Genomic DNA, 12244 nt, shown 5'->3' on the forward strand with positions numbered 1-12244 from the left:
CCTAACTTAAATTATCATATTATTATTATTATTATTATTTATTCGTATATCTCATTTTTTTTGTTCTTACCCGTAATCGTCAAGAACAATGAAGACGACAAATAAAGGATAGAGGGGCTCACAAATGAAAACTATCATAAGTATCGACGAAGATATTTACGAGTGATAGATAAAGAAGGGGAGAAATAAAGATAAGCAAGAGTAATAAAAATGAGAGTGTTTTATGAATTTTATTTATAGAAAGGAGGATTTCTAAAAAAAAAGAATTTTTTTTTATGAATTTAACTAATAAATAACAGGAAAAAAGAGGATAAAAAGGAGAGAGATTGGAGCAATTAGTCCTCGTCGGGGCATCCCACCCACAAAAGAAGAGACGTCACCTCCTTCAGCCTCTCCCCCACCTCCGAAGTGTTGTCTCCCGAGGAAAAATCCATTGACTCTCGCACCACCGCCGCCCGGCAACTGGATACTAACCCTTCGACGCTCCTACCCCTCGTCCCTTCCAATCAAAGAGAGTAGGTTTTCTTTCGGTCGGATTGTGGAATCGCGATCGACGGCCGCGTGGTGGTATCGGGAGGGAATCGTGCGGATCGGAGGAAGCCCTGGATTTGAATTGTAAGACATGTGGTGGGACGGAGGGCGGTTCTACTGGGGGAGTAAGGAGGGGAGGGAGGGGATCGTGGTGGTGTTCGCGTGGTTGTCGAGCCAGGAGAGGCACTTGAAGCCCTACGTGCAGCTCTACTCGTCCTTTGGCTGGCGGTCGCTCGTCTGCCATATCGATTTCCTCACCTTGTAAGTGTCAACTTTTTCCTTCTTGTTTTCCCCCCTCATCAGATTACTTACGCGTGAGGGCAGGGAATTTACATCGAGAGATTTTTCTGGTCAAGCAATCGTAGTCTGCTTGATTTCTTGAAGTGTTATGAACAGAAGAAAGCAGGATTTCTTCCTTTTCTTTTCTATAGTTTGGATTTGTGGTTGGGCCATGTATTTTGTGCATCAAATTTGCAACTTTGACATTTTTGCTGGTTTCTTAAGGCGAGTATGTTGATTTGTAATTTTATGTCAAAGAGCTGAGGATAAACAGAACAAATGAGACACTTCAATGAGGACCTTAGATGAAATTTGCTACCTTTTCAAATTTATGCATGAATCCATTATCTTGATTTGCAGTTCTGAAAATTTAGCGAGAACATGCACCTGCTTTAACATCACTGACTCGCAACTTCATATCTTTCTGAATTACTATTTAATATTAGCCGACATGATAAAATTTTTGTCTATTAGCCAGGATAATGACATCATCGAGCATGTAGCAGCATAGTGAAGAACATAGAAACAGTATGAGAAATAAAGTACCTGACTATCTGCCTTCATTATTGGTTCAAGTGTAAGGTGGTATCGTTTTGGGATATCAGCTTAAATAAGATTAGTTAGTCCAGCAACACTTTTCATCTTCATCTTACCATCGAATGTATTCTAGAAAGAGAAATAGTATGTCCAACTGGTATTTCACCATTAGATGTTTGTTTCTATTATCAGTAAAATTTCTGATATCTTTTGTCATTTATTGCCAAAAGCTGGATGCCTCAACCACAACAAACACTTCCTGATTCCTTTTGGTTGGCACACTAAAGTAAGTATACATGCTCGAAGAAAGGAGATTTAGAGTGGTGTACATGCAAATATTATTTTACGGGTATACGTGCTAAAACACATAACTAGAGTGATTAATGTGCAGAAACCAATCTCTACTATGGTTATATCATATATCAGTGTGTGAAAACTCCTTTTGAGCCCATAAATCAATGATTTATGCAGGTTTTTACCTGAGAAGGCCGCATCACTAGCTGATGGTGTACTCAGAGAGCTTCTTCAGGTGATTATATTGATCCGGTAGCTATATGCAGGGTATTTTATATGTGCATATACTGTGGAAAATATGAACTTATGATTATTGCATGTAATCATAGCTCATGTTGGCATGTAATGATCTGAATTTTGGATCCCAGAATTTTGTGATAAAGCCTTGCTCATTCTCTTCCTTCCTACCTTCTCTCTTTGCCATACTTTTCTCCACAGGAAACCAACCTGATCCATTTCCAAATAGTTCTGCTGGTCGTGAGGAGTGATGAACCAGGACTCTCACAAACTGTCTTAATCAATTATTGCCATTTCGTGCCAAAAGGGCATCGGTCTTATTATCTTTGTGACTAAATTGGCCTGAAAGTGTTGGCATGGTGACCACAGTCTGTCACATGCTACTGGCTCGAGTATGTAGATCTTAACTTAGATTTCCTTCTCTTATTCAATGTTTTTTAAGACAGCATTTTTTAACAAATAGCAGTAACCGGAGACTGTGAAGTAAACACCAGAACAAGGAGATTATTCAGTGAAAAATGTGGTTTGATTTGGAGGTCGAGGGCTAATTTTTGTCTTTACTGATCAGTGATCGACATACAGACCAACATCTGTGGTTGGCTTGGTGGTGCATTCGCTATATCTGAGTTTCCATCTATACCTGGGTTACACTAGGATGTTCAGAGACTTATTGAAGTATAGATCCATTAAGTGGTCTGGAGATTAGGCCTTATTGTTGTATGTTAACAGATCATCATTAAATAGCCATCATGACATTTTTTTTCCTTTTGCATCCGAGTAACAGGAACTTAAGATTAGTCCATCACCCATTGTATTCGCTGCTTTTTCTGGGGGACCGAAAGGATGCATGTACAAAGTTCTTCAGGTCTGTTTTCTTCCAATACACAACTGTTCCTTGACTTTAGTTTCTTAATTTAATCAACTTTAATAATAAGCAGTAGCATCTTTCTTCATTCCAGCTGATTGACCAACAGTGCAAAGGACAACTTGATCTGGTATATTCTTGTTCCTTAAGTTAAAAATTCTAACTTGTTTGTTGTGACTTGTCTCTATGCAATATTTTTGTAGGACTTGTTACAATTGGCAACTACTGACCCATGATGTGTTAGAGCTGATAGTGAGATAATTTTGATTTGTTTATTGCTTTATTGTAGCTTAGTGCAGATAGCTTAGATCTAATTATAAGCATGATAATGACTGTGATATTTATTTATTTTCTCTAATTACTTGCAACTGAAGTATATTTTGCTGAAGTTAATATCTTCTTTATTTCTTAAAGCACGACTATCAGCTTGTAAAAGAGTCTTTATGTGGACAAATATATGACTCCACTCCAGTAGACTTTACAAGTGATTTGGGCACTCGATTTGTTCTTCATCCATCTGTTCTGAAAAGGCCCCACCCTCCTAGAGTTGTGTCATGGATGGCAAAAGCCTTGGCAACTGGCCTGGACACTCTTCATAAGCAGATTTGAAGCAGAACGTGCTGACTATTGGCAGACTCTGTATTCTTCAGTTGTAAGGCTCCATTTTCTTTCCCACATCTGCTTATCTTCATTAAAGCTATCCACTTTCTTCTTCTATTGAGTTAGGACTCTATATTTAATCTTTTCTCAATAAACTATTCAAATGCCAAATCGATTAATAGTTTCATAATTCTAAACTAAACCAAAATCGAGAGAAGGTTTGGTTATGATTCCTCCCTTGGAATGACAACCATTAATTTTGAATCAATTGGAAAAAAAAAAGTGAATTAAATTCATGAAAAAAATAAAATTTTTCTGATAATTATCTCAACTACTTAGCTTGAAATATTATATGAAAACCAAATAAGAAATATATGATCATCAAGAAAATCATATCGCATTTATTCTACGGTTTATTGTTATATCTCAAGTTTAATTAACAAAGGAAAGAAGAAAAATATGTTTTTATTCGATTACTGATTATGAGCCACTATCTCTTCTCTTGCACAGTGCTCTCGCCTCGTCTCTCTTTTCTTCTCTTGCACAATGCTCTCGTCTCGTCTCTCTTTTCTAATGACGTATCTTAATTCTGTCCTAACACAACAACATCGTCAATGGATAGGGTATCAAGATCTTTTTTTTATCATCATATCTATGGTAGTGGAAGAGGACAAAATAGGACCGTCGAGAATCGGCTCCACATTTGATCGCCTATGCCTTTGCTCATGAGCCTCGTCACTTTCTACTTATTATCTTTATCTTATATTATTACTCTCGCCTCCCTAACTTAAATTATTTTTTTCTATTATTATTATTATTATTTTATTCATATATCTCATTCTTTTCGTTTTACCCAGGACAATGAAGATAACAAACGAATGATAGAAGGGCTCATATATGAAAACTATCATAAGTACCGACGAAGATATTCAGGGGTGATAGGTAAAGAGGGGGAGCAATAAGGATATGTAAGAGTAATAAAAATGAGGGTGTTTTATGAATTTTATTTATAAAAAGGAAGATTTCTGTAAAAAAAAAAAATTAAAATTAGATTTTTTTTTTGTTAATTTACCTAATAAATAACAGAAAAAGGGGGATAAAAAGGAGAGAGATTAGAGCAATTGGTCCTCATCGGGGCATCCCACCCACAAAAGAAGAGATGTCACCTCCTTCAACTTCTCCCCCACCTTCGAAGTGTTGTCTCCCGAGGAAAAATCCACAACAACACCCTCATTTCTAAATTAATCTTTTCTCAATAAACTACTCAAATGCCAAATCGATTAATAGTTTCATAATTATAAACTAAACCAAAATGGAGAGAAGGTTTGGTTATGATTCCTCCCTTGGAATGACAACCATTAATTTTGAATCAATTGGAAAAAAAAAAAAAAGTGAATCAAATTCATGAAAAAAATAAAAAATTTCTCATAATTATCTCAACTACTTAGCTTGAAATATTATATGAAAACCAAATAAGAAATATATGATCATCACGAAAATCATATCGCATTTATTCTACGGTTTATTGTTATCTCTCAAGTTTAATTAACAAAGAAAAGAATAAAAATATGTTTTTATTTGGTTACTGAGCCACTATCTCTTCTCTTGCACAATGCTCTCGCCTCGTCTCTCTTTTCTAATGACGTATCTTAATTTTGTCCTAACACAATAACATCGTCAAGGAATAGGGTATCGAGATTTTTTTTTTTTTTATTATCATCATATCTATGGTAGTGAAAGAGGACAAAATAGGACCGTCGAGAATCGGCTCCACACTTGATCGCCTATGCCTTTGCTCATGAGCATCGTCACTTTCTACCTATTATCTTTACCTTATATTATTACCCTCACCTCCCTAACTTAAATTATTTTTTTCTATTATTATTATTTTTTTTTTATTCATATATCTCATTCTTTTTGTTTTGCTCAGGACAATGAAGATGACAAACGAAGGATAGAGGGGCTCATATATGAAAACTATCATAAGTACCGACGAAGATATTCAGGGGTGATAGGTAAAGAGGGGGAGCAATAAAGATATGTAAGAGCAATAAATATGAGGGTGTTTTATGAATTTTATTTATAGAAAGGAGGATTTCTGAAAAAAAAAAAAAATTAAAATTAGATTTTTTTTGATAATTTACCTAATAAATAATAGAAAAAAAGGGGATAAAAAGGAGAGAGATTAGAGCAATTGGTCCTCATCGGGGCATCCCACCCACAAAAGAAGAGATGTCACCTCCTTCAACTTCTCCCCCACCTTCGAAGTGTTGTCTCCCGAGGAAAAATTCACAACAACACCCTCATTTCTAAATTAATCTTTTCTCAATAAACTACTCAAATACCAAATCGATTAATAGTTTCATAATTCTAAACTAAACCAAAATGGAGAGAAGGTTTGGTTATGATTCCTCCCTTGGAATGACAACCATTAATTTTGAATCAATTGGAAAAAAAAAGTGAATCAAATTCATGAAAAAAATAAAATTTTTCTCATAATTATCTCAACTACTTAGCTTGAAATATTATATGAAAACCAAATAAGAAATATATGATCATCGTGAAAATCACATCGCATTTATTCTACGGTTTATTGTTATCTCTCAAGTTTAATTAACAAAGGAAAGAATAAAAATATGTTTTTATTCGGTTACTGAGCCACTATCTCTTCTCTTGCACGATGCTCTCGCCTCGTCTCTCTTTTCTAATGACGTATCTTAATTTTGTCCTAACATAATAACATTGTCAATGAATAGGGTATCAAGGTCTTTTTTTTTTATCATCATATCTATGGTAGTGGAAGAGGACAAAATAGGACTGTCGAGAATCGGCTCCACACTTGATCGCCTATGCCTTTGCTCATGAGCATCGTCACTTTCTACCTATTATCTTTACCTTATATTATTACCCTCACCTCCCTAACTTAAATTATTTTTTTCTATTATTATTATTATTTTATTTATATATCTCATTCTTTTCGTTTTGCCCAGGACAATGAAGATGACAAACGAAGGATAGAGGGGCTCATATATAAAAACTATCATAAGTACCGACGAAGATATTCAGGGGTGATAGGTAAAGAGGGGGAGCAATAAAAATCTATGAGAGCAATAAATATGAGGGTGTTTTATGAATTTTATTTATAGAAAGGAGGATTTCTGTAAAAAAAATAATAATTAAAATTAGATTTTTTTTTGTTAATTTACCTAATAAATAATAGAAAAAAAGGGGATAAAAAGGAGAGAGATTAGAGCAATTGGTCCTCATCGAGGCATCCCACCCACAAAAGAAGATACATCACCTCCTTTAACTTCTCCCCCACCTCCGAAGTGTTGTCTCCTGAGGAAAAATCCATTGACTCTCGCACCAACACCCTCATTTATAAATTAATCTTTTCTCAATAAACTACTCAAATGTCAAATCGATTAATAGTTTCATAATTCTAAACTAAACCAAAATTGAGAGAAGGTTTGGTTATGATTCCTCCCTTGGAATGACAACCATTAATTTTGAATCAATTGGAAAAAAAAGAGTGAATCAAATTCACGAAAAAAATAAAAAATTTCTCATAATTATCTCAACTACTTAGCTTGAAATATTATATGAAAACCAAATAAGAAATATATGACCATCATGAAAATCACATTATATTTATTCTACGATATATGGTTATCTCTCAAGTTTAATTAACGAAGGAAAGAAGAAAAAGATGTATTTATTCGGTTACTGAGCCACTGTCTCTTCTCTTGCACAAAATATGATAGTAAAAGAGGACAAAAATAGGACTATCGAGAATCGGCTCCACACTTGATCGTCTATGTATTTGCTCATCAGTCTTATCACTTTCTACCTATTATCTTTATCTTATATTATTACCCTCACCTCCCTAACTTGAATAATTATTTTATTATTATTATTATTATTATTATTTATTCGTATATCTCATTTTTTTCGTTCTTACCCATAACCTCGTCAAGAACAATAAAGATGACAAATGAAGGATAGAGGGGCTCACATATAAAAACTATCATAAGTATCGATGAAGATATTTAGGGGTGATAGGTAAAGAGGGGGAGCAATAAGGATCCATAAGAGTAATAAAAATGATGGTGTTTTATAATTTTTATTTATAGAAAGGAGGATTTCTGAAAAAAAGAAAAAGATTTTTTTTTATGAATTTACCTAATAAATAACAGGAAAAAAGGGGATAAAAAGGAGAGAGATTAGAGCAATTAGTCCTCGTCGGAGCATCCCACCCACAAAAGAAGAGACGTCACCTCTTTCAGCCTCTCCCCCACCTCCGAAGTGTTGTCTCCCGAGGAAAAATCCATTGACTCTCGCACCACCGCCGCCCGGCAACTGGATACTAACCCTTCGACGCTCCTACCCCTGGTCCCTTCCAATCAAAGAGAGTAGGTTTTCTTTCGGTCGGATTGTGGAATCGCGATCGACGGCCGCGTGGTGGTATCGGGAGGGAATCGTGCGGATCGGAGGAAGCCCTGGATTTGAATTGTAGGAGATGTGGTGGGACGGAGGGCGGTTCTACTGGGGGAGTAAGGAGGGGAGGGAGGGGATCGTGGTGGTGTTCGCGTGGTTGTCGAGCCAGGAGAGGCACTTGAAGCCCTACGTGCAGCTCTACTCGTCCTTCGGCTGGCGGTCGCTCGTCTGCCATATCGATTTCCTCACCTTGTAAGTGTCAACTTTTTCCTTCTCGTTTTCCCCCTCATCCGATTACTTACGCGTAAGGGCAGGGAATTTACATCGAGAGATTTTTCTGGTCAAGCAATCGTAGTCTGCTTGATTTCTTGAAGTGTTATGAACAGAAGAAAGCAGGATTTCTCCCTTTTCTTTTCTATATTTTGGATTTGTGGTTGGGCCATGTTTTTTGTGCATCAAATTTGCAACTTTGACATTTTTGCTGGTTTCTTAAGGCGAGTATGTTGATTTGTAATTTTATGTCAAAGAGCTAAGGATAAACAGAACAAATGAGACACTTCAATGAGGACCTTAGATGTAATTTGCTACCTTTTCAAATTTATGCATGAATCCATTATCTTGATTTGCAGTTCTGAAAATTTAGCGAGAACATGCACCTGCTTTAACATCACTGACTCGCAACTTCATATCTTTCTAAATTACCATTTAATATTAGCCGACATGATAAAATTTTTGTCTATTAGCCAGGATAATGACATCATCGAGCATGTAGCAGCATAGTGAAGAACATAGAAACAGTATGAGAAATAAAGTACCTGACTATCTGCCTTCATTATTGGTTCAAGTGTAAGGTGGTATCGTTTTGGGATATCAGCTTAAATAAGATTAGTTAGTCCAGCAACACTTTTCATCTTCATCTTACCATCAAATGTATTCTAGAAAGAGAAATAGTATGTCCAACTGGTATTTCTCCATTAGATGTTTGTTTCTATTATCAGTAAAATTTCTGATATCTAGAGTATACGTGCAAATATTATTTTGCGGGTATACGTGCTAAAACACATAACTAGAGTGATTAATGTGCAGAAACCATTCTCTACTATGGTTATATCATATATCAGTGTGTGAAAACTCCTTTTGAGCCCATAAATCAATGATTTATGCAGGTTTTTACCTGAGAAGGCCGCATCACTAGCTGATGGTGTACTCAGAGAGCTTCTTCAGGTGATTATATTGATCCGGTAGCTATATGCAGGGGATTTTATATGTGCATATACTGTGGAAAATATGAACTTATGAGTATTGCATGTAATCATAGCTCATGTTGGCATGTAATGATCTGAATTTTGGATCCCAGAATTTTGTGATAAAGCCTTGCTCATCCTCTTGCTTATTCTCTTCCTTCCTGCCCTCTCTCTTTGCCATACTTTTCTCGAGAGGAAACCAACCCGATCCATTTCCAAATAGTTCTACTGGTCGTGAGGAGTGATGAACCAGGACTCTCACAAACTGTCTTAATCAATTATTGCCATTTCGTGCCAAAAGGGCATCGGTCTTATTATCTTTGTGACTAAATTGGCCTGAAAGTATTGGCATGGTGACCACAGTCTGTCACATGCTACTGGCTCGAGTATGTAGATCTTAACTTAGATTTCCTTCTCTTATTCAATGTTTTTTAAGACAGCATTTTTTACCAAATAGCAGTAACCGGAGACTGTGAAGTAAACACCAGAACAAGGAGATTATTCAGTGAAAAATGTGGTTTGATTTGGAGGTCTAGGGCTAATTTTTGTCTTTACTGATCAGTGATCGACATACAGACCAACATCTGTGGTTGGCTTGGTGGTGCATTCGCTATATCTGAGTTTCCATCTATACCTGGGTTACACTAGGATGTTCAGAGACTTATTGAAGTATAGATCCATTAAGTGGTCTGGAGATTAGGCCTTATTGTTGTATGTTAACAGATCATCATTAAATAGCCATCATGACATTTTTTTTTTCTTTTGCATTGGAGTAACAGGAACTTAAGATTAGTCCATCACCCATTGTATTCGCTGCTTTTTCTGGGGGACCGAAAGGATGCATGTACAAAGTTCTTCAGGTCTGTTTTCTTCCAATACACAACTGTTCCTTGACTTTAGTTTCTTAATTTAATCAACTTTAATAATAAGCATTAGCATCTTTCTTCATTCCAGCTGATTGACCAACAGTGCAAAGGACAACTTGATCTGGTATATTCTTGTTCCTTAATTTAAAAATTCTAACTTGTTTGTTGTGACTTGTCTCTATGCAATATTTTTGTAGGACTTGTTACAATTGGCAACTACTGACCCATGATGTGTTAGAGCTGATAGTGAGATAATTTTGATTTGTTTATTGCTTTATTGTAGCTTAGTGCAGATAGCTTAGATCTAATTATAAGCATGATAATGACTGTGAGATTTATTTATTTTCTCTTATTACTTGCAACTGAAGTATATTTTGCTGAAGTTAATATCTTCTTTATTTCTTAAAGCACGACTATCAGCTTGTAAAAGACTCTTTATGTGGACAAATATATGACTCCACTCCAGTAGACTTTACAAGTGATTTGGGCACTCGATTTGTTCTTCATCCATCTGTTCTGAAAAGGCCCCGCCCTCCTAGAGTTGTGTCATGGATGGCAAAAGCCTTGGCAACTGGCCTGGACACTCTCTTCATAAGCAGATTTGAAGCAGAACGTGCTGACTATTGGCAGACTCTGTATTCTTCAGTTGTAAGGCTCCATTTTCTTTCCCACATCTGCTTATCTTCATTAAAGCTATCCACTTTCTTCTTCTAATTGAATAAGTAAACAATATCATGCAGAATGTTGGCCCATTCCTCATATTTTGTTCCGAAGATGATGAACTTGCTCCCTTCCAAGTCATCTGTAATTTTGCTCAACATCTGCAGGAACTTGGTGGTGATGTTAAACTAATAAAATGGAACAGCTCGCTGCATGTAGGTATGTTTAGTTGTTAATTTAGTTAGCGATGTCTTAAGGATGCTTTTGAAGGTCTTGGCAGTTTAACATTTATGGTTCTTGTTTGAGTCAATATCAAATAAGAATAATTTACGGTTTACATTTATTATGGTAGTAATTCAGTCATTTAATGTCCAGAGATAGTTATGCTAAAAGCTGACTAAGATGAACACTGACACAAGGTGGTCCTAGAAGATTGAGACAAGTTTGTTTGACATGTTAGATATCATATTCAAAATGTTCTTCTGAATTGCTAATATCTAATGCAGATCTTGTCTGGATTTACACAATATTTTAGGCTTTTCTAATCAACATGAGAATGGTTCTGCAAGTAAAAGAACTCAGACTGCATAATCTTATTATACAACAGTAATCCGACGGCCGGCCCATACGCGAGTGGCACCAGCTTGTTATTGTTACATTAGCTATTTCATCTCGCCACTGGCCAAAAAAGAAGCCAAGATGAAAATTTTAAATCTTGGCTTGCTATTGATTAATGGCACGTCAATTTGTACACCAGGATCTTTCCTTTGGGGTGGTGATTTTTATGTTCTATTTGCTTCCATGTCAGTGCCTTTAAGATTTTATAGTAGAATTTGTTCATGATTTGGATTAACCATTCTTTTTACAGGTCATTACAACCTTCATGCATCTGATTATAGAGCTGGTGTGTCTGAGTTGCTTGTCAAGGCAGCTACTGTCTATTCACACAGAAGGAAAAAATCACAGGGTTTGCAGTGTCATTCAATATCTCAGTCAGTTTGCAATCTTCATAAAGTCGCAGCGAGTTCTAATGAGAGCCTAAAAAGAGTAGCAATTGATCCAAGTGATCATTTTTTCTTGCCAAGCTCCATGGAGTACAATGGTACTAAAGAATCAAGCTTGCAGACTGGAGAGCTGTTCCACATGCAGAACATACCAAGCATCAATGCTCATGGTGTTCTGGGCCAGTTGCTTTTTGATGTGTGTGTTCCTAAGAATATAGAAGGCTGGGACATAAAGCCCTCCGCCTCGTTGAACGGGAGGCCAAAATTTGCTTCTGCTCATCGTCCACGTGGTCCTTTTTTTCCAATGAAATGCATACGGCGATCTCGATTGTAGAATTTTTGACTCAAAAGGAAACCAAGTTTTCTGCGGAATCTGATGAATGCTAATATTTTCTCATTTCTTGAACTAGAAGAAATAAGAAGGCTTAAAGGAATGTACAGTAACTTCGAAGCGTGTAGTTTTTGTTCTGTGGAAGAACGATTGTGTAATGTTCCTAACAACAGATATTTGTAAGATCATTTGTTTTCATCGCAGAGCATAAATTTGACTCAGCCGATACAAAATCATCAGTTGCCACTGAAAATTTTTTTTTCCTTGAGAAACATCATCCTCTTCCAGGAAGAATCGGCGCCGAGAAGGAAAACAATTTTACTAATCCAGCATGACATTGAATTTGTGTTGACTGATAT

General features: G+C 36.2%; 2 protein-coding genes across 6 annotated transcripts; both read left to right on the top strand.

The window, feature by feature from the left end:
* Positions 1-340: 340 nt before the first annotated feature.
* LOC135639958 (uncharacterized) lies at positions 341-3464 on the top strand. 2 transcript variants are annotated; one of them, XM_065153992.1, is made up of 5 exons: positions 341-792; positions 1819-1876; positions 2663-2743; positions 2838-2873; positions 3158-3464. In XM_065153992.1, exons 1-5 carry the CDS (start codon positions 623-625, stop codon positions 3350-3352), a joined length of 540 nt encoding a protein of 179 aa, XP_065010064.1. In that variant the 5' UTR covers positions 341-622; the 3' UTR covers positions 3353-3464. The 2 variants fall into 2 exon arrangements, with proteins under 2 accessions (XP_065010064.1, XP_065010065.1); XM_065153993.1 differs by having other exon boundaries at positions 3170-3464.
* A 4110-nt stretch (positions 3465-7574) lies between these two features.
* On the top strand, positions 7575-12121 carry LOC103987429 (uncharacterized). 4 transcript variants are annotated; one of them, XM_065153816.1, is made up of 7 exons: positions 7575-8032; positions 8947-9004; positions 9804-9884; positions 9979-10014; positions 10299-10538; positions 10631-10769; positions 11419-12121. In XM_065153816.1, the coding sequence occupies exons 1-7, from the start codon at positions 7863-7865 to the stop codon at positions 11886-11888; spliced, it is 1194 nt and encodes a 397-aa protein (XP_065009888.1). In that variant the 5' UTR covers positions 7575-7862; the 3' UTR covers positions 11889-12121. The 4 variants fall into 4 exon arrangements, with proteins under 4 accessions (XP_065009888.1, XP_065009892.1, XP_065009890.1 ...); XM_065153820.1 differs by having other exon boundaries at positions 10718-10769; XM_065153818.1 differs by having other exon boundaries at positions 10311-10538.
* Positions 12122-12244: the final 123 nt, after the last annotated feature.

This window comes from Musa acuminata, chromosome BXJ3-6, assembly GCF_036884655.1.
Source record: "Musa acuminata AAA Group cultivar baxijiao chromosome BXJ3-6, Cavendish_Baxijiao_AAA, whole genome shotgun sequence".
Lineage (NCBI taxonomy): Eukaryota > Viridiplantae > Streptophyta > Magnoliopsida > Zingiberales > Musaceae > Musa > Musa acuminata.

Excerpts from the sequence above, each read along its gene's own strand:
- LOC103987429 (XM_065153816.1), top strand. The coding sequence starts at position 7,863 with ATGTGGTGGGACGGAGGGCGGTTCTACTGGGGGAGTAAGGAGGGGAGG. Across the intron at positions 9,005-9,803 it reads TACTCAGAGAGCTTCTTCAG|GAACTTAAGATTAGTCCATC; the intron begins GTGATTATATTG and ends TTGGAGTAACAG. Across the intron at positions 10,539-10,630 it reads AGACTCTGTATTCTTCAGTT|AATGTTGGCCCATTCCTCAT; the intron begins GTAAGGCTCCAT and ends AATATCATGCAG.
- LOC135639958 (XM_065153992.1), top strand. The coding sequence starts at position 623 with ATGTGGTGGGACGGAGGGCGGTTCTACTGGGGGAGTAAGGAGGGGAGG. Across the intron at positions 2,744-2,837 it reads GCATGTACAAAGTTCTTCAG|CTGATTGACCAACAGTGCAA; the intron begins GTCTGTTTTCTT and ends TCTTCATTCCAG. Across the intron at positions 2,874-3,157 it reads GCAAAGGACAACTTGATCTG|CACGACTATCAGCTTGTAAA; the intron begins GTATATTCTTGT and ends TATTTCTTAAAG.